Here is a 22828-nt window from a genome sequence, read left to right on the forward strand (position 1 = left end):
TGTATCGGCTTCGATGTCCATCAGCACAAAATTACCCCACTTATCTAAGGAGTTTTAAGGAGCAACTCATTTGGTCTGCTTTTTTTGTTTCGGGTCACTCACCTTCATCTCATTTTGTTTTTTCATTTATTTCTATTTTCATTCATAGATGTTGTCCGACGATTCTGTGATTTTTTTTTCTAGTGTCCCAGCTTCGATGTCCATTGGCACACAAAATTTCAGCTTTCTATGTCACCCGGAAGGCACCGATCTTTAATGGGTCAGTCAGTTGTTAGAAGGAGCTTTAAATATTAGATATATGATAAAGAAAGACCCACCCACATCTCTCACCTGTGAATGGAGGGAATAACCAATCAACTCTCACCTAATCAATTAAATCCAGGTGGCGAGGATTATCCTTACTATAATTGATGGACGTGTGTTTGTGGGTTTGTTTGTCGGGCTACTCCTCTTATAGTTCTGGCCCACATATCCTGACTTGCTACAAAGAATCAACATGACCCCAATTATATGTATAGGGGTGTTTTTATCTTTGCCGGTGGTCTTGGGGGCTGGGGGAGGGGGGGATGAGGGGAAGGACACAAATTCTCGATGTAAATGTGTATCGTGTAGCGCCACCTCTAGGTGGGGGAGGATACGATCGGTCCCAATATTTGCAATGCAGTATTCCTGTCGCCGTGTTTTCCAGTGCAGTGAGGTGTTTTGAGGTATATGTAGTTAGTATGTTTTTGCTTCATGCACGTAACCTGGGTTATTAATTTTCTCCGATACAAAGCTGTCACTTGCCTATACACCACCCAAATAAAGGTATGTGTCAGAAGAACCCATTGCATGCTTGGAATAAGATCACCCGGAGGGCAGGTACTCTGCTAGTATAAATAAATCGACTCCTACCATGCTTTTCTAGCTGAAGAAGCTGTATAAAGCAACCAAGAAAGGCTACCAAGGTAAGCCCTTTGTTGTTTCAAAGCCTTCCCAGAGTTTCTCCACAGCTGTAAAGACATTGACAAATAGTACACACATGAGAATCCCAATGATACACACCCCTTCAGCTACCGGACTGGTTTCATCGCTTATTGGCAAATCATGAGCGACAGCGCAGACAGAAATGCATACCAACGAGGCTCCCAAGCATTTACCACATGCAAATGTCAAAAGCAGTCAAGATAGAAATGATAAAGAAAGACCCACCCACATCTCTCACCTGTGAATGGAGGAAATAACCAATCAGCTCTCACCTTATCAATTAAACCCAGGTGGCTAGGATTATATCAATGAATTGACTCTTTCCATGCTCTTCTCTCCTAAGAAGCTGCATAAAGCAACCAAGAAAGGTGACCAAAGTAAGCCCTTTGCTGTTTCAAACCCTTCGAAGGCTGAGGGTGCGACTGTGCCTCTGATACAATGCTACCTGTAGGTTAGGGCAGGAATTAGTACTTTTGTCCATGGTGTCGGTAATAGCTCACCTACTCTTCACGAAGGACACTGGGGATCTTCAATGTCTACCAATGAATAGCGGCTGATGGAAAACCCAGTTTAAAATCCATTCGAGGAATGAAACACACATTCATGAATCACTCTGCCTGTGAAAAACCAGGATGACAGTTTATAACAGAGCCGAGATTGAAACCCAAGCTAGACAGCTTTGAGGCGAGTGTGTTCTCTCGGCCATCCTGCCAGCCCACCTATTTCAATAATCAGTGTCAGTCTTCATGTCTTCTAAGCCTAGTGTTGGCTCAGTGGTTAGGGTGGTGGCTTGGGATCCTAGGGTCCTGAGTTCAAGCCCCGTTGGCTGCTGAATTAACACCAGGGGGTTGACTCAGCCTGTCATCCTTCCGAGGTCGGCGAAATGAGTACCAGTGTACTGGTCTTGGTGTATGCCCCGGTTGGAATAGGTGTACCATATCCCTGTGTGTCGTAAGAGGTGACCAGGGTTGGCATCAGGAAGGGCCTCCGGCCATAAAAACCTTTCCTCAAGCCCAACCACTGCACAGCAGGGAAAAATGGCTGGAAAAACGGTCATTTTTATCTTGCCAAAACCAAGTTTTTGCAAGATATGTTAGTCAGCTTGTATGTTTTTTTTTGTTTGTTTTTTTTGTTTGTTTGTTTGTTTGTTTGTCTGTAATCACGTATAAAAAAATTCTGCAGAGCACAGTTATCATTGGAAATTTTTGTAATTTCGCATATCAGAGGCCTATAGAGGTCCCTTTCAGTGCACAAAATTTTGAAGGTCAAGGTCAAAGGTCAAGGTCACTTTGTCGCAAATCAGGGGAGTCGACGAAACCCTTATTTTTTGAGTAATTTTGATCGGATCGTCTTCAAACTTCATGGGAATATAGTTCATGGTCTGGCGCTCAGCTGATTAATTTTTGGTGGCGATTGGCCTTGACCTTCATGGTTAGCGTCTCAGGTCAAACATATTTGACCCCAAGGTCAAATTTTCAAGTTTTAGGAACCATATCGTGTAGTACCTCAAATTGAACACCTCGATGAGTGCTTTCTAGATATGTCAATCTTGAGACATTATGACATCATTTGGTGACGTTATGAGGCAAAAGCATATTTTTCATGGTTACTCTGTAGAACGATTCTCATCGGAATCTCTCGTAGGCAGATATTCCTCAAGGAGTCGCTCCTGCTGGATAGCAGCTCTGTTCACCTCAGTGTGACCTTAAAGAAGTCATACGTGGTCACCTTTTGGCAAGATACGGGTCACCCTGCGGGTGACATTGGTTTTTATTTGTTTGTTAATTGGTTGTTTGTTTGTCCGCACAGAACTTTCGTGTTTTTCTCCACAACCGCTTGTCAGATTGAGATGAAATATTCACCATTGGTGTGACTACTCATTTAGAATGTTTTAATGATAATTATGATGTGATCGGTCACGTGGTGTGGCAGCCATGTTGGAAAAATGGAAAAACTGTATCTCTGAAACCACACCAAGTTAAAAATTGAAACTTGGCACAAAGTAAGTGCTCCTCAAGGGGAATGAGTGTGATTTTTTTTATGATGCCACAGGTGCCTTCGTTATGACGTAATAATTGCATATGTGGAATGCTACATCCGATCAGTATGAAATTTTTTGAGGCTCATCTAGGGATAAAATGGTCCACAAAAAAAAGTTTTGATGATGTCATCGGTCACGTGATTCGGCAGCCATATTGTTGTTGTTTTTCAAACCATCAAAAATCTTCTCTGAAATGTCTGAACAGATCGAGGAGAAACTCTACACGTATGACCGCCTATCCACGAGGAACAAAAGGTTCACACATATGACATCTTAGATCACATTGTTTGGCAGCCATATTGGATTTACCCAAAAACATATTAAAATCTTCTCCACAACAGCTGGACACAAAAAGGGGAAACTTCACATAAATGTTCTCCAAGGCATGCGTGTACTCGGTTGTTCAGGAATAATTGATGTCACATGGTTTGGCAGCCATATTGAATTTAAGAAAAATATTAAATAATGTTTTCTCTGGAACCACTTAATCAATTGACGTGAAACTTCACAATTGTGTTTTATTAGTGGTGGGAAATACATGTTTTAAATTTCAACTTGATCGGACACATGGTCTGGCAGCCAGAATTATTTCATATTTTGATCAGGGGTGGGGGGGGGTTAATAAGGCTCACTTGGATGTGCCTGGATGGGTTTGATGGTGGAGGAATCGTAGCTGAAATGTGAATCCTATCCAGATTCCTCCTGATGACTTCATCTTTTCTTTTAGCTTGTTTGTGTTCCTTCTGATTACTCCAATGCAGGACTGTACTTATTTGTTCTTCCATTTGATTTGAATTTAATACATTTTAATCCCATTCTGAATTCAATATGAATAATAATAAAAAAATGTCACGGGTCAGGGTTGGGTGTCCGATCAAAGCCGGGTTGCATCAAACGGGACGTCTTGGTACCCGGTCATCACTGCCGGCAGTTATAAAGTGGCAGTTCTAGTTATGTCTCTCATTAATTACACTAGTACGTGCCCGTAAAAAAAAAATAATAATAATAATAACAAATAAATAAACCACACAGGCCGTTTCTTCGCTCTCACGTGCCCGTACGTGCGTGACCCGGAAGTTCGATATTATTCACAGTTACGATTATTCGCAATTTATTTTTAATGCCCAATTATTCAATTAGCGCCAACGTATTTTACCTTTTCGCAATGTTGTGGCAAGGAAAAACAAAAAGAGAAGAGAAGAGAGAGAAAATTTTATTTCCTAGTTCGGAGCATACCAGCACTCTGATGTTCCCGAAATTTATACACCGTCTAATATGAAAACGATCATAACTTGGGCCATTGTGTTTATCTATAAATGTGCATAAAAAATCGAGAAATTATTAGAATACACGAAGTCATCACTATCCGGAAGCCCGTACGTTGTAACCCATAATGGGGAACGTGGCTGTGCTTCCCTTCCCCATCGGCCACGCCCACGCAACAACGTGTCCTGTCATTGGTTTCGTAAATAAATGGCCATAACTTGGGAAGCACTTGTCCGATTAATATCAAACCTTGAAAAGGCTCATACTCAGGTCCCCAGCAATATACCTGGCAAGTTTCAATTAGATCGGACCAGAGGTGGTCGAGAAACAACGGTCACACACACACACACACACACACACACACACACACACACACACACACACACACACACACACACACACACACACAGAGATTGCTGGAATTATAGATAGATAACACACCAGTACACAAACACCAAACAAAATGCACCACACAAAGCTCCACAAATACCAAACAAAACAAGTTCTGGCGAGGGTATGTAATCTCTGATTGCTCTTTTTCTTGTTTTTTTTTTTATCTGCAAGTGGTTGTATTGCCTTGTGTGCAGGGCTTTACACACTCAGGACATGGAAAAACTGGCCGGTTTGGTTGAGCTTCATTGTTCTTTCTAGCCCACCTTTTCTCCAAAGCAGCTTGGATTCCTTCTCGTTCATAACAAACGATGCATCTTCTTGAGTGTGCTTTCCTGGCAATTAATGATCGGAATGCCACATTCCTCAAGGTTTGCCTTCAGTGATTCCTCGCATCTTTACCCTGGCCTCCCTCGTTGGTGATGACCAAGTTTGTGCTGACAGCGCATTACTGCCTTGGGAATGTTGTCATCAGTCATACTTACATCTTGTCTGATCTATCTGAGCTGAGCCTTGATGATGGATACTTCAATTCCAGTCATTGTACTCTCTTTAGCACCTCGGTGTGGGACAATTTGTCCTGCCTCTTGATGTGTATGATGATCAGAATGCGTTTCCTGTCGAACCAGTCCATCTGCTTTATTTGTCTGGAATAAGTAGCCAATGTTTTGAAAGCGTGCAGCAGTTATGACCACAGTTTTTTATACTGCGAGTTTCGTAAAGTGTTTGACACCTATATTCTTCCATTGTTCCTCAGACAGTCAGGCAAAGGCCGAGCTTGCTTTGACTGTTCTATTTGCCACTTCACTGTGGATGCAAACATCTCCAGCAAATGTACTGGCCGAGATAGGTGAAGTTTTCCAAAAGATTTGAGGTTGTGTCATTAATAGTAGGCGCAGGGAAACATACTCTGAGTTGGGTGATGGTTGGTACAATACCTTCATTTTCCTTAAGCTGATGGTGAGCCCAAAGTTGTTGTCTGAGTTTGAAAAACAGTTCATAATCCACTGGAGGCCATCCTCGGAGTGTGATGCAAGAGTGCAGTCAACTTGGTTTGGGATTCCAGCCATCAAGTTGAAGCATATTCCACCTGTTCTGAACTGGAGGTAGATTATATCATCATCGTCTTCAAATGCTTCAAAGAGGATGACAGTGAAGAACATGCCGAAGAGCACAGTGGCCATAACACACCCCTGCTTCACACTGTTTGTGCATTCAAAGGGGTCTGTGCATTCACCACAATCCACAACTCTCAGTCATTCTATCAATAATTTACTCTGTATGAAGTCCTTGTACATTGTAATTAGCTTTTTATGAAAGCCTTGTGCACTGGTATGAGCTCTGAACAGCTCAGAGTGGACTTTACTCTGCGTAGATTACCCAGATGGGATCAACCTGCCTTTGCGGCCAGTTTAGTGATGTGTTGTGACAGATTGTGAGACCGATGAGTTTCAGGCACTGCATCGCTTCCAGGGTTTGGCCAGATATATAGAAGGGGGTGGGTGAGGGGGTGGGCGGTATACAAAAACCGATCCTGGCAGAGGGATAGAATGGGAGCATGAGGTTTTCCTGTGTTGACAGACTTGTTCCAGTTAGCTGATCAATGACTTATTTTTGTCTAGATCTGCAGCAGCCTGCTAGGCTGGTTATCTAGGTTATAGCAGCCTGCCTCTCAGAAACATGCTGTATTGTTCTGCACAGAGTCAAATCATCTACAAATTTGTACAGAGGATTATCTCGGGAAGTGGAGGGGGTCATTGAAGAAGACCAATCATAAAGTCATTCCTAAAACACTGCATTGAGTACACCAGACTGAAGGACATCACAAGACAGTATGCCAGCAAGAGAACCCCGTTTTTTCGACACTGTGACAAAATCTGATGACCATTCATCGAAGGTGCTCATGTGGAGGACTAAAGTCAGCAGACATTGAAAAGCAAGGCTCTGTGCCAGACATTGAGAAGTAAAGCACCAAATCTATTCATCGTCAGGTCAGGAATCAAACCTAGACTGCACAGCTCAAAAGTAAATGTGCTTCATCTGCACCATCTTATCGGACCTCATGCAGCTTCATAGCATTTACAAACTAGAACGACACTCTGTGGAGCGCATATCTCTGCCAGGCTGAACAGTTTACGTTTTGCATCCCACTGATGAGCTGGATCTGCACCCGGACCTGAACCAAATCGAATTGGCTTGTTCTTGTCACCTACCCAACTCATCCACCAAGTATCGTCCAAATCCGTCAATAACTTTTTGAGATATCATGCTACCCTATCGCTCAATGGTGAAGAATCACTTTTAAAAATTCTATTATCCAGATCCGAATCTTCACCAAAATCGAATCAATTCTTCCTTGTTACACGTACAACCTGTCCACCTAGTTGTGTCATAATCTGTTCACAACTTTTTGAAATATCGTGCTATATTTCATTTTTGGCCCTCTCTCGAAGGTGAAGAATCGCTGAAAAAAATTATTGTGTCCGGATCCGAATCTACACCAAAATCTAATCAATTCATCCTCGTCAAACACACAACCTCTCCACCAAATTTCATCTGGATCCGTCCTTAATGTTTTGAGATATCCTGCACATAGACGGACCCGGATGGGTTGAAACATAACTTCTTTTCACCTTCGATGGTGGAGCTGAAAAATTGAACCAACCTTGTTTATCATTATTTGAAATTTTCATCCTCGTGATCATCTCTCCTTCGGCTGAAATTGTTTTTTTCCTTTTCTCCTTTTGAAACATGCTCCTCATGAGCCACTTTCAACTGATCGTGTGACTGGCAAGGTGTGGCTCAAGTCACACTGTGACAAGCTGTCCTGTATTTTACGTGATCATCCCGTTTTATACTGAAGTCACGCGCACCATTTCCTACCTTCCCGTGATGCCATTTCTCCAGAATTCTCAGTATTTTTGGCTTATTTCGGGAGTGATGCCAATTGCAATGATGCAGCTGGCCTGTGCATACACAGTGTGGTGTTAACATGCTCTGGAGACTAGAGTCTAGATGCTCTGGCATACTTAAATAAAACCTCATACCTTCAGGGGGCTTCTCCTTCTAACCCCTATAAGGGGTGTGGCCCTTTCACCCCATGAGGAGACCCTTGACCCTTGCCTGAGTCTCCCTTTGTTTCTCCATGAGTGCTAGTCACTGTGCTCAACTATGTCTTGGCACATCTTTTCAAAAACAAAAATTGCTTCCATGGATGTGGTAGAGACTAAAATTCATGGCATTATTGTATTTTACACCTGAATTTTGAGGCAAAAGGACTGTTAATTCTATTTTTCCTTTCTTTACCAATAAAGGTTAGAACATCCGCTTCGAGTCTGGGAGGTTGGCAGTTCAAACCCCGGCCGAGTCATACCAAAGACTTTTAAAAAGCTGTGTGCTGCTTCCTTGCTGAAAGTTCAGCATTTAAAAAGACAGCACGGAAAATCCCCATCGGTTGGCATCCGTGGGGAGGAGGGAAAATCCTCCTTAGGAAATGCTCCGCTGAGTGCGGTGAGAAAGCGATGCCATTGTTGTGACGTTGCTGGTACCCAGAGTGCCCTGGGAAGTGACAGCACTTCCCCCAAAATCAGTGGCTGTGGTTGTCTCCTTTAACAGCTGTCCAATGTTGTCTCATCTCACAGTCCTGTCAATATGTGAGATATGTTTGTAGCAGCTTTACTGTGAGCCTGAGATACTGTAACAAAAAAGTAAACAAAGAAGTATTTGTGCTTTCCATTCCTGTCATCAGTATCCTCCATCTTTAACAGCTCAAGAAATGAATAAGCTTTTGATGAACTTTTTGTGGCCCAGACTGATTTTGAAAGCTTTTGCCAATCCAAGTGACCCTTTCAATGTGAATCCATTGTTCACCACTGGGAAAAATCCCCTACACTGCAGGCAGGATAAGCTAGCTATACTTCTGGCAAATTTCCCAGTACAGGGCTATACCCTCCGCACCCCCCAAACCCACCCAAATATAGTGTAGCATGAATTTTGATCCGGTACACACTGGCCTCCCCTTTTCAGAAGGTACTGTGGGATCTCGAGCATGCACAAGTGAATTATAGCAGCTGGACAACTTGTTTAGGGTCCTCTCTGAAAGACTGCAGATTTTGATACACCACTCCACCTTTGAAGCACCAGAGTATTATCGCAATAACCAAAGCACCAGGTTTTTCCTTCATTTTCCTCTGTCTTGGCCTGTATCGGTGCAAAATGCAACATTTTGTCCTCCTCCTCCTCCTCATGTGAACTTGATGATGCCAATTCAGGGTACACTGCCGTTGCATCACAAGTTAACACCAAAGATGCAATATTTGCGATGGGTTGCGCACCAAACCACATAAATATGGATGATTGCACATAGTTGGTTAGACACCTACACCAATCTCTTAGGCACCTGCACCATCTCTTAAACACTGCATACCTTTTGTCTGCTTGTCACCAGAAAGTAACCAGAGTCCACTCACATTCTGCATGGTTTTGGCTTTTCAGGTTATCGGCTTTGACACATAAGTACGAAGATAAGACTTAAAATACCTGTAATTTAAAAGCCTGTAACATTAACTCTCTCTTCATTGTGAAATTTGAAACAAAGTTAAATTTTCACAAAATTCTGCAAACTTGGATGAATGCCTAATCTAAATAGATTATAAACGTGTCTATACATCGTATTTATTTTATGACTTTTAGGGCATCAGAAAAAGCTTATGCTGGCAGTGAAGAAACTTGTGGAACTGCAAAAAATGGAGCAGGATCTTGGTGGAGAGGCTGACAGCAGTGCCCCAGGTACCAATCTTACGACTAAAGGAATCGAGCATACGCCTGCTACTCAGATGTCGGCTACCACCCATGAAGGTTATTCTAGGACTTCGCAAGATGGTGAAGGCTCTCCACGGAACTTTGCATTTCATACTAGCCTTGATAGTCAGCCAGATGATGAAAGTGTTCCATATCGACTTCAACCGGTACCTGGTAGACTCCGATCAGCAAGGCAACAAAGCCCGGGTCCTAATGCAACATATAAGCATTTCACACTGCCTCAGACACCTACACGCTCTCGGCCTGCCTCACCTCAGGTCTATTTTCCTCCTCGGCCATCTCCACTGCAAGGGTCACCTGAGAGGCCACAAACACCTCCTCCAGCACATTTGCAATCACCGCGTTCACTCCCACAATCACCGACACACAAGGGTTTTGCTTACGTGCCGGCACAGCACCTAGAGGGTGGCGTGTCTCTGATAGCCACAGGCCGGCTAGCACAAGCTGTAGGGGGTATATCAACATTTGTTGAAATTGCGGCTGCTGAGGAAATGCCAAAGATGGTGGGTGAAGTGGAGACTGAAGGGGAGCTGAAACCCATTGATGCAGAATTACCAGATACGGCATCAAAAGCCATGGCAGCTGCAACATTAAGTGCCCAGCGTGTAGCGCGCAGTCACTCGGCACGAGGTGGGCCTTGCATGGGCGACCGTAATGTGAACCGTAGTCAATCATTTGCCGTGCGACCTAAAAAGAAAGGTCCTCCACCACCTCCACCAAAGCGTTACAGCTCTGCCATCACAACAACACACAGTGATGCTTTTTATAGGCAGACAACTGAGGATATAACTATTATGGCAGAGCACAAGAGTCGCAAAGGAAGCATCGAGACTGCAAGTGCAGGCAGTGTGAAGAGTATTGCTGCCCGCCTCGAGATGAGCTCACTTGGTGGCAGAGGACGTTCGGGGCGGGCCTCTTTATCACAAAAATTTGCCGGTGCAGATAGACCCAGTGCTGCCACCCTTCCAGCTCGACTGGGGCCTTCAGCCGTTCGACCTGCATCCTCTCTCGTTAAGACCTCGGTGTCAACTGAGGAGAAGGTTATAGTGCAAAAGCATAAGCCCCGCACACTCAGTGGAGAAGCTCATGTCATAAAGAGTTCAACTGCACATGAACTGCAAAATGGGCGGAAAGTTGCCATTGTTACCCCTGGCACCGCTGCAACAGAAAAACACTCGTCAAAAGGGTCAGAAAGCATAGGAAGCAGTTCCACTCGGAGACGCGTTGCCAGTGAGCCGAAACCACTGGCATTACAGACTGAGGAGGCTACACCAGTGCAGTTTACCCCAACTGGAAGTGTTGCTGATCAAGAAGAACCAGCAAACAAGGATACACAAGTACCATTTACTCCCACTGGAAGTGCTGCTAATAAAAAAGAACTGATGACCAAGGAAGAACCCACTGCTGGTGAGGACATACAGAGGCAAGCTTCATCAAGACAAAGCTCCACTGAATGCATTCCATTTGCCGAGGAAGGCAACCTCACAATTAAGCAACGACCAAAGGCAAGAACAAACAGTGCAAGTGGTGAGGATGTTAGTTTCAACACCGAAGCTGAAGGTTTATCTGAGCTAAAATTTTCATACGGCAGCGACGGCGATGCTAATGGAAACTCATCTCCCGATGAACAGCAGATCAAAGGATCACCAAAGTTCCAGCTTGTGGAATCGGACACTGTGAAACGGCGCCCAAAGGCCAGGGAAGTGAAGGAGCTGCTCATACATCAGGCTGAGGAGGGCCTAAAGCAGAGGCCTCACACCATCGTAGAACCTGGAGTAACAGCTAGTAAAGTAGTGCTGGTACAAATGAGTGGCACTCAAGTTTATCCAACCATGACCTGCCAGGTATCTCACGCAACAGAAACCACACCGAGAGACCAGGAGGGACTGCGTGTTATCAAGCCCCCGCTCTCACCCAAACCTACTGTGGTTCCACAGATTCGACGTACGGGGCCACCTCCACCACCACCCAAAAAGCCTTCAGTAGTCGGGGCCATGAGTCCAGGTATGCTTAAAAGTTTAAATCTTCCAATTATTTATTTTTACTTATTATGTGAACTGAACTTGAGATGTAAGCAGTATCGATCAGAATGGTCAAATGCACCACTCAGCACGTATGAAATCACCTGCACGATTGGCTCTGAGTGTTATTTTAGACGCTCATTTTTCAGACATGCTGCACTACAAATTTACCTTGAATTGGATGTAGCATTTCTGGCAGACACTTGTTCAACTCTTCAGGTGCACGTGAAACATTTCTTGAATTGAAATAAAATGCCATATACGCCAATTTCATATGGCTAACGAGCCTTGTTTTAAACTTAGTTTTCATTCAATGCTCACCAGGTGGTGGTACAAGATATTATAGACTTCATTGTTTCATAATTCTTTAGAGTACTGTAGTCAAGGAGAATGCTAATTGTTTCTTGTGGTTGATGTACAAGTTGTTGGTGAACTTGCTGAGCAGTTTTGAACTGGACCATTTCACATTAATTTTCCAGGACGTCATCCATTCGCTCATTGTCCCCAATCCAAGCTTATCACGTACTTACACTCCATTCTCAGAAAGTTAAATTTTCAACTCAAGCTTTTCCTATATACGACGAAGGTAAACTGACTTGTTTGCGCACAGGTGAAATTCCAGGGCAAGCATGCCAGTGAACTTGTCACCAAGCCAGCTATCGTCTGTCCTCTCACCTGGAACAGTTCATAAGATACAGACGCCAATTATGATCAACCAGTCGGTTGTTCAAAAACGATTCAAAAATGACATTGAAGGGCATACATATTTGTTTGGTTTTCTAGGAGCTGACAGCCACCGAACTTGTACCTGAACATAGTCATTATAAATGAAGTGTGGATGTATGATGCTGGCGTACTTTAATGTGGGTCCAGTTAAGGTTATCGAATATTTCCATCCTGAAAATGGAGTGGCCATCAAAAGAATTGCTGTCGTTTGGAAATCTTTATAATGGAAACAAATACAAGTATGCACTAGCTGATCTCCAGGGTAATAGTGGAAGAGATTTGTATGAAATGAACCTTTCTTACTCCATCCTTTTCTTTTATTCCTTGCCTTACAGAAATGAGACGCACAACTCTACCACCCCCCGTGGCGCCCAAGCCAACACTTTCTGTAGCCCTTTCTATTGGTACCATCACACCAGGCCAGTCATTGTCACGGAGTGCTGGAAACTCACCATCACCATCTCCGGCACGAGCAGGAACAAGACCATCCAGCACGCCAGCGTCACTTTCCTCGAGTCCCGCCAAACTATCCTCAGAGCCCGATCGTCCAAATTCTCCCACCACAGCTGTTCAGTCGCACGCCTCATTTCTGACCCAGCCTGGTAATCGTTTCATTAGCAAATGAGTAAACAGGACATTATGTTTCTTAACTATCTTGTCCTGCATTACATTATTGATTGCATCACATATAATTAAGGGTTTCTCATCTTTCAAATATATAAGCCTTTCCTCATCCATCCTCAAGAGGGAGCATGCCATTCTCCAAAGAGGATCTTACCCTGGCCATCTTATCTGCAATGGAGACCCTTTTAAAGTATAGTTTGCAAGGGGCCTTTTTAGGCATGTTTCATGGCTTCATTCCAAATTCTCAACAGGACTTGAGCAAAGGATTGAGCACTTTGTCTCGTCCATGAGCATTCCTCATCTATAACTGCTGTCGCAGCCCCATGATAATGCACAGACGTTGAACTTCAAACAGATCAGTGTATGCAGTTCTGTGCACATCTGTGAATTATTTATCTTCCACCAAGGTTTTCCCCCAAAGATATCATCTCCGAAGTTGTAAACCCTGAGTGATTAAGACTTTGGAGTTAAACGTGGCAAACCTTCCAGAAACTTGTCATTTACTAATTGTTTAACATTAAGTTGAAGTTGAGCGAATTTGGTTCATGAAATACCAGTTAATTGAATGTAATCAAGTGAAATGATCGTTTATTTTTAAGGAAACGTTATAATTTTCACTGACTGGTTCTGTCCTCCTGCATCGTGATTCTAGATATTCCTGTTGTAGAGACGTCTCAAGCAGTTGACTCCAAAGGGTGAGTTTTTGCATTTTTCACCTGCTCCCCCCCCCCCCCCCCCAAATCACCTGCTCTCCCCTTATTAACAACCGTTTATGAGCATTATTTGTAACTCATTATTTATAACTATATCATGATGCATGATGTCTAGATAGTATCATGCCTTTTACTGTTCAACTGGGGGTTAGAGGCAATGCATGTACTTTTAAGCTGGCTAATCTGGGTTAAATTTCGGACCTGACAATGAATTGTCTGATTGGTGCGTCGCAGCCAGGAGGTCGCATCAAAGTCCCTCAGCAAAGGTAAACCACCTCCTGTAATTCTTACCAGGAGAATGCTTTGTTGGCACTGAACTTGCCTTTGGTAGAGCACCAGAAAGAGATCCTACTTTGTCCTGTCTGATTCACCAATTGGCTGCTAAAACCCGGCGTCCATTATTTTTATTTTTTTATGTTTTGAAGACACTGTCGAGGCTCGTATGAGAACTAACACACAGAACGTACAACAAGAGGAACAGGAGAAAAGAGGGGCAGGAGAGGGAAGGAAAAAGACATTTGGGAACAGAGACATTAGGAGATCTGTGGAAGGAAGAGGGATATGGCGGGATACAGAGGGGAAACAAGATGGACACTACAGGGACTTTCATGTCCTTAAACGACATGGACTTTCAGGGAGGAAAGCAGGGAATTTGAAGGAGATGGGTTTTGGGCAGATTAACGGAGGTAGAAAAGATCGTGGTTTTGGATGGGGGGAAGATAAAAGATGGTGGTGAACAGCTGTTTTGAAGACCTGCAGGGAAGAATGGGATTGAAGAGAGTGTGGGAGTTTGTTCCAAAGGTGGGGAAAAAGAGGAATGAAAGAGTGAAGGTGAGCAGTGATTCTTGATTTTGGTGGTTTTACCAGAAGGGGGTTGCTGGTGGACCTTGAGCACCATGTGGAAATATAGGGGGGACTTATCGCAGAGAGAGCAGGAGGGGGGGGCGAGACTGGAGAGGAGTCAGTAGAAGACAGAAAGACCACCGACCTGCCTGCTGTGAGATAGTGAGAGACCTAAAGACCACTTATGGCAGATACCACTTATCCTAAATGCCTTGGTTTCCCCAGCATGAATCCGGGAAAGGTGAGAGGTGGGAGGACCAGCCCAGAGGGGAGAGCAGTTCTCCATCAGACTGCAGACGAAAGCTTAATAAGTGGTCAGGAGCTCAGGTGGGCCAAGGAAGAAGTTTGCCCGATGGAGGAGGCCCAGTTGGCAACTGGCTTTGGAGGCAATCTTGGAAGTGTGGCTTTCCCAGAAAATATCATGGCAGATAGTGAGATCAAGATGCTTGAATGAAAGGACTTCTTCAACAGGATTGTTGAGTAAATAGATTGGGGGGGGGGGGTTCCAGATGGTCCTTTAAGAAAGACATAGTGAGAGTTTGAGATTTTTCAGAATTGAAAGACATGTTTCACGTGTTGGACCAGCTTGTGATTTTATCCAGATCTGCAGAGAGTGAAGAGGCTGCTTCTTGCCGATCTGAGGAATGACAGATGGTACGGCAGAGGGTGAAGTCATCAGCAAAGTGATGAAGAGGATTTTCCAGAGTCGGAGAGATCATTGGTGAAAACTAGCAAACAGAACAGGGCCCAAAACGCTACCTTGAGGAACTCCAGCCTGGACAGGAAGAGGGGATGAGAGAACTCCATAAAGGGCCATACGCTGGCTGTGACAGGCGAGCAAGTGTGTGAGCCATGAGTGGAGATGGCCTTGGATACCAACAGGGAGAGAGCTTGGTGAGCAGGGCAGGGTGCCAGACCATGTCAAAAGCACGCGATATGTCGAGGGAGATGGCTTTGATTTCATGTCCGACATTGAGGATCTCCATCCATTGTTGGGAGAGAAGAAGCAACATATCCAGGGTAGAGCGACCTGTTCTGACACCAAGTTGATGATCGGAAATCAGGCCATTGGAGAAGAGGAAGGATTTAATGTCTGAAGCGATGATGGATTTCATAATCTTACTGATGATTGTGAGAAGGCTGATTGGTCTGTACTTGCAGGGATCGGTTTTTGCATCTTTTTTATGCAGAGCAGTAATGTTTGCTAATTTCCAAGGAGATGGCAGATGACTTTGAGCAAATGAGAGGGTGAATAGAACAGAGAGAGGGTGAGCAAGAGCAGAGGAGCAGCTTTTTAGGACACGTGGGCTGATGCCGTCTGGACCGGTTGCAGAATCTAAGTCGAGGTTTGACAGCAAACTCTCCACCTTGTCAGGAGAAAAGGACACAGAGTCCAGGAACAGCTGGGTGCGACTGGGTAAGGTGGGTAGAGAAAGCGATGAGTTTGGGACACAAGATTTAGATGGAAACACCGAGTTTAGGCATTCAGCCTTTTCTCGTGCAATCACGTGCAATGATTTCTTGAATTTGTTTGTTTGCTCTCTCAAGGTATTTCTAAAAGGCTTACTCTCATCATGATTGGAGTCCAGCTTGTTTGTTCAACCTGGCAGGATAGGCTCGAGGTATGCACTATTGCCTATGGGCTGTCTTGCCTGGGTTTTAATCCTAACCCAGCTATAAACTGTCATCCTAATGTTTCGCAGGTGGGGCGAGGCATCATTGTGTGTGCCGTCCCTTGACGGTCATTAAACGGTCTCGGACTCTGGAAAATCCTCTATTTCTCTTTGCCGACGACTCCACCCTCTGCCGTACCATCTGTCATCCCTCAGACCAGCAAGCAGCAGCTTCTTCACTCACTGCAGATCTGGATAAAATCACAAACTGGTCCAACACGTGGAACATGTCTTTCAATCCAGACAAATCTCACACTCTCACGATGTCTCTTCGAAAGGTCCGTTTACAAAACCCCCCCCATCCACTTTCTCAACAATCCTCTGGAAGAAGTCTTTTCTTTCAAGCTTCTAGGTCTCACTATCTGCCATGACCTTTCCTGGGAAAGTCACATTTCCACCTCGCCTCAAAAGCCAGTCGCCGACTGGGAATCCTCTGTCGTGCTGTCCTTCCTCGGCCCTCTTGAGCTCCTGACCACTTACAAAGCTTTTGTCCGTCGCCTGATGGAGTACTGCTCTCCCCTCTGGGCTGGTGCTCCTGCCTCCCACCTTTCTCGGCTTCACGCTGTCGAAACCGGGGCATTTAAGATCATCGGCATCTCCCGCAATGAAGCTGAGTCTTTGGGCCTCTCACTCAATCACCGCAGGTTGGTCGGTGGTCTTTCTGTCTTCTACCGACTCCTCTCCAGCCTTGCCCCCCCCTGCTCTCTCTGCGATTTGTCCCCACCACATTTCCACAGGGCGCTCAAGGTCCGCCAACAACCCCCTTCTGGTAAAACTACCAAAATCACGAATCACTGCTCATCTTCACTCTTTCATTCCTCTTTTTCCCGCCTTTGGAATAAACTTCCTCACTCTATTCTTTCCCATTCTTCCCTCCAGGCTTTCAAAACAGCTGTTCACCACCACCTCTTATCTTCCCCCATCCAAATCCTCGATCTTTTCTACCCCTGATAATCCACCCAAGCCCACTTCCTTCATTTCTCCTGCTTTCCTTCCTGAAAGTCCCTGAAATGTCCATCTTCTCTTCGCCATGTTCCCCGTCCCATCCCCATCCCTCTCCCTTCCACAGTTCACCTAATGTGTCTGTTCCCCACTGTTTTGTCCCTTCCACTCCCGCCCCTCTTGTCTCATGCCTCCTTGCTGTGAGTTGTGTGTTAGCTCTCATACGAGCCTCGACCAAGGTATACAAAAAAAAAACAAAAAAAAAAAAACTGGGTATCCTGTATTCTGGCAATTGTTGGGGGACGTTAAAGTGACATGATGAAACAGCGATACACATCACACTCAAACATAATTTCCCAGGAAGAAACCCAGAACTTTTCTGTGCTCGAATCAGTTTGAGGCACAATCAAGCTTTTCAACATTATAGAAAGGCAAAAGCTTTTGGAAAAAAAATTACATTACATCATCCACACTTGGTGTATCTTCCTTAACATTTTGCACATGTGTACGTCAGCCACCGTTACATGAAACTGCCTACATACAGAACACACCTCTTCAATAATTCTCAGCAATGTTTGGAAATACAAACAATACCAGATCTGTCTTTGATACCAAATTGGAACACAGCCTCAGAAAATTGAACTTCAATGTCGGCTACATATTCCAGTCACCTTTAAGTTCTTTTTCATGATGATCGAAATTTGGGAAGGGATTCAAAGTTGTTATATAAACATCTGTTTGAGGTACCTTCACTGAAGGCAAGAACCAACTACCATTTTGAAATTAAACCTGCTGTGCCCCCATCAGAAGTTAAAGTCATTGTGCCAATAATTATTGAAGGTTTGGTGGCAGTTCGCCATCAGAAATGGAAATAAAACAAAGGACTAACACATAAGGTCCAGAAGAGTCTTGGGATAAGCACAGATGTTATCCACTTTTCTGTACCATGAGAGATGTTTGTCTGTCTGTCTGAGTGATGCCATTTTTCTCAGAGATGACAAAACAGATCTATTTCAAACTTTTAGAGGTTCATCAGTGAGTGTTGGGGAGTGTTTTCGCCCCAAAAAAACAAAGAAAATTGGATATATATATATATATATATATATATATATATATATATATATATATATATATATTGCTTTTTCATCACTCTTTTCATGCCTAAACCTTTGAAGCTATATGAAAGGTAACATGAAATGATCCCCGACCACATTCCTTCGTGGGTGGTGGAAAGTGTTTTAGACCACCATCAAAACATAGAAAAACACAAAATTTGATTTCTTCAAAATGCCAACAGGATTAGAAGAGCACCGGGCAATGCCGGGTACACCTGCGAGTATCGAATAACACACACCAACCTCAGAAAAGTTTAGTGGTATTGTGAAAAAAATATATGATGAGATTCTCTTCTTCACTTCTCTTTTTAAGGGGTGCAGTCCAATGGTATAAAGCTTCTGCCCTACCTTGACCACAATACTCCTCTACTTCCCCCTGTCCTCCGCCAACTCTCTTCACTCTCCAATCAACCCCATGTGATTGATATTGCTCCTCACACAATCTTCCCATCTCAACCACGGTCTACCTCTTTTCCTTGTACCTCGCTCCCTCAACCTATCCACTCTCTTTGCGATTCTCTCTTCCTCCATCTGAACCAAGTGTCCAGTCCACTTCAACCAGATTTTTTTTTATCAATCTCCAACCTCATTTCATCCATCCATCCTCATATCCACCCACTTCACGCCCGCAATCCTCCTGATCCAGTCGCTTTCGCAGACCCGCAACCTCTGTTGTTGTCTCTGTCAGTGCCATCATTTTGACACCAAAATATTGATTGTGGAACTTTGGAATATTGATTTTGAAATATTGATTATGGAAATTTGGAATATTGATTTCGAAATATTGATTGCAATCTGTTGATTTGGGGAATTAAAAATTAATACATGGATACCAGAATAAATGAGATATTCAGTTATAGCTAAGTGAAATCTGCTGTTTTAGATTGCTCTTCTTTTTCTTGGTAAAAGGCATATGTTAAAACAAAAACACAATTTCAAAACCTTCCTTCCCCTGTTTTCAACTTGCAAACATAATCCAACCATTACACACTGCTCCCTTTGAGTGGCGTTCCAAGGTAATTCGCTGGTGGAGATGTCCATTCTCATCCCTTCCCACTTACCAGAATGTGTGGCCCTAAATGGAGTTCTTTCATCCCCTCTTCCTGTGCAGGCTGGAGTTCCTCAAGGTAGCGTTCTGGGCCCTGTTCTTTTTCTGGTTTTCATCAATGATCTCTCGGACTCTCTGGAAAATCCTCTATTTCTCTTTGCCGATGACTCAACCCTCTGCCGTACCATCTGTCATCCCTCAGCCCGGCAAGCAGCAGCTTCTTCGCTCACTGCAGATCTGGATAAAATCACAAACTGGTCCAACACGTGGAACATGTCTTTCAATCCAGACAAATCTCACACTCTCACTATGTCTCTTCGAAAGGACCGTTTACAAAACCCCCCCATCCACTTTCTCAACAATCCTCTGGAAGAAGTCTTTTCTTTCAAGCTTCTGGGTCTCACTATCTGCCATGACCTTTCCTGGGAAAGTCACATTTCCAACCTTGCCTCAAAAGCCAGTCGCCGACTGGGAATCCTCCGTCGTGCAAAGTCCTTCCTCGGCCCTCTTGAGCTCCTGACCACTTACAAAGCTTTTGTCCGTAGCCTGATGGAGTACTGCTCTCCCCTCTGGGCTGGTGCTCCTGCCTCCCACCTTTCTCGACTTCACGCTGTCGAAACCAGGGCTTTTAAGATCATTGGCATCTCCCGCAATGAAGCTGAGTCTTTGGGCCTCTCACTCAATCACCGCAGGTTGGTCGGTGGTCTTTCTGTCTTCTACCGACTCCTCTCCAGCCTTGCCCCCCTGCTCTCTCTGCGATTTGTCCCAACCACATTTCCACAGGGCGCTCAAGGTCCGCCAACAACCCCCTTCTGGTAAAACTACCAAAATCACGAATCACTGCTCATCTTCACTCTTTCATTCCTCTTTTTCCCGCCTTTGGAATAAACTTCCTCACTCTATTCTTTCCCATTCTTCCCTTCAGGCTTTCAAAACAGCTGTTCACCACCACCTCTTATCTTCCCCCATCCAAATCCTCGATCTTTTCTACCCCCGATAATCCACCCAAGCCCACTTCCTTCAATTCTCCTGCTTTCCTTCCTGAAAGTCCCTTTAATGTCCATCTTCCCCTCGCCATGTTCCCCGTCCCATCCCCATCCCTCTCCCTTCCACAGTTCACCTGTGTCTGTTCCCCAATGTTTTGTCCCTTCCACTCCCGCCCCTCTTGTCTCATGCCTCCTTGCTGTGAGTTGTGTGTTAGCTCTCATACGAGCCTCGACCAAGGTATACAAAAAAAAAAAAAAATAAAAAAACCGTCTTACCCACTTTGCTCCACTGCTTCCCACTTTATCACTACTTGCCACTCTAAGACTGCCAAGTCGTACCTTATCCCAATGTACTCCTTGTCTGTGACACTCCCTGCCACTCTCCCTCCAAAATCAACTCCTTCACCATCATGTCCATTCTCTTCTGTGACACCTTCCCCACTCCAAGTTCATTGCCAAGTTCCTTTTGCACCATCCTCCATCTCCATCTCTCTTCAATCAACCCTATTTGAAATGTACAGCATTTTGAGTAGTTATAGGAAATAATGATGACAATAAATGTTGTTTGCGGCTGTTTGTGCATGCAAGGACCCTGAAGACCGAAGCAGAAAAGCCTGTCGAGAGCAGCAGCAGCATTTTGGATGACATCGGAAGCATGTTTGACGACCTCACCGATCAGCTGGAGGCGATGCTCGAGTAGACGATGAAACCATCTTCCACCCACAAACCAGTGTCCCATCTGGAGCCTGGGGACGTTTGATGTCAGTAGTGGTCAAAGAGATTGAACTCCCATAGCTTAAGAGATTGGATCAGGTGTCAACTCCATTCCTCCACCCTTTCCTTTCAACACATCTCCATGAATCGCTTGTTCTCGACAAACTTGACTGAGGTTATAAGAGCACAAGTATGAACTAGAGAGAGTTAATTACAAAAAAGAAAACTTCTTCCTTTATCTCGTCTGCCACTGTAATTACCCATTTTTTGTCTTTTACCTGCACTTTCATTTGAGATATAAGTGAGATCCAGTTGGAGATATATAAGGAGAATACCTATTATTGATGGAACTGCTGAAGAGGTATTCAAGATTGCTTTCGTTGCAGATTTGTTATGGGATCGAAGCAGTATTAAATAGAGGTCTTGCGTTCGATGGTTACAAATCATTGCAGCATTTATCCTACTATGGGATAGAAGCCCTTGCTGGTCCTGCCACCACGATGGTCACTCCCTTCCTGTTGCTTTTTTGTGGTGACCTTTTGTACACGCAGTGTGTGGGGTTTATTCCGCTGGAACTGAATTTAATGTCGTGTCTACATTGGGGGGAAGGACAACAGTTTAATGGTAACCATAAAGGTTTTAAACATTGTAAGTGGCTACTTCATCCGAAGACCTTTCTCAATTTCAACCATGTTATCGGTTCGTTTATGTTTCCATTTGAAAATCGAACACAATTCGTCTGACAGTGCACAACAAACAGTACGAGGGTTAAGAAGGAGTTCTAAATGCAGTCTTGCGGCTGCAATCAGGTTGCACAGAATGACTATTTCATGGTCATTCATTGTAAAGCACAGGGGAATATGATGCTGATGCATCTATCCCATGATGGTCAACTCAACACGACCAATGTGGATCTATTTGCACGACCCTTAGCATTCCAAAGCTGTTGTAAAAATGCAAATGCAAATGCAACAAAAATCCAAGAATGTCTAAATGGTGGCCTTCTTGGCTAAATTCTACACACGCACGGAAAGCTGTGGGCCTATACGGTGGATGCAAAGATAGAAAATGATCAATGGCATTGCTACCTACCGCAGGCCACGTCGCTTCACTTGCTCCTGCAAAGACGCTAACAATCGGCTCGAGTCGTTGTTGCCTCAATTTTGCGGCTCCTTTTCACGCAAACCAACATTCCAACAGCCTCATTCGATCCAAAACCTCCCTGCAAAAAGGAGCTCCTATATTTTCAACGGACCTAATTAAAAAAAAAAAAAAACTGTGAGAAGTTTTACTCAGCCTCGAAGTTGGCAATCTTCCTGTAATCACACGATAGGCTTTCGCAGTTATAGTTTCCATTATAACCGGAGTGAACGACCACACCATTATCGTAGCAAAAACAAATCAAAATACAGACAGAAAATCGAAAGTGAAAACCTCCCACAAAGGCCCTTCCATGGCTTGAGCCACCAAACACTTTTACCATGGAAAATACCTCGCATGAAGCAGCAATGTGCCCTTAATTTGGCAGCTTAGTTTCAACTACCCGCAAACCTTTTCCCTCCCACCCCAAATGCGGGGCACAACTTTGAAATAAACTTTCCCCATCGTGATCTGTGTTTCATTTTGTTCGTCTGCAAGACCAAAAAGTTTCCACATATTGTGCAAATATATTTTCCATCAAGTGTATTGAACTTTTCCCTCCAATTTTTTTCCCCCCACATAATCTTCCTTCGGTGGTTCACCATTCACGGGGCATACCAGCGATTAGGCAGTAGCAAGGGACCTTTGATTACGAGGTACAAGGAGATTGCCATGGGTAGCAGCCCAGAGAGGAAAGCGAAGCATCAGGCTTAAACATCAATACCAGCAAGATAATGATAATACGTGAAGAAAAGGAAATTTGAGAGAGATTAAAAAAAACTTCAGAAATAACAGAGAG

General features: G+C 44.2%; 1 protein-coding gene across 4 annotated transcripts in view; it reads left to right on the top strand.

Moving 5' to 3' along the window:
- Positions 1–22499, top strand: part of LOC147022052 (caskin-1-like) — a 268997-nt gene extending 246498 nt beyond the window's left edge. For all 4 annotated transcript variants that reach the window (XM_085892623.1, XM_085892626.1, XM_085892624.1 and 1 more), the window contains 4 exons: positions 9356–11488; positions 12567–12833; positions 13508–13550; positions 20764–22499. In XM_085892623.1, coding sequence (XP_085748749.1) covers positions 9356–11488; positions 12567–12833; positions 13508–13550; positions 20764–20875 — 2555 coding nt within the window. In that variant the 3' untranslated portion in view covers positions 20876–22499. The remainder of the gene's footprint in view (positions 1–9355; positions 11489–12566; positions 12834–13507; positions 13551–20763) is intronic.
- The last annotated feature ends 329 nt before the right edge of the window (positions 22500–22828 follow it).

This window comes from Eptatretus burgeri, chromosome 8 (genome assembly GCF_056783735.1).
Source record: "Eptatretus burgeri isolate ZD-2024b chromosome 8, Ebu_testis_v1, whole genome shotgun sequence".
NCBI lineage: Eukaryota > Metazoa > Chordata > Myxini > Myxiniformes > Myxinidae > Eptatretus > Eptatretus burgeri.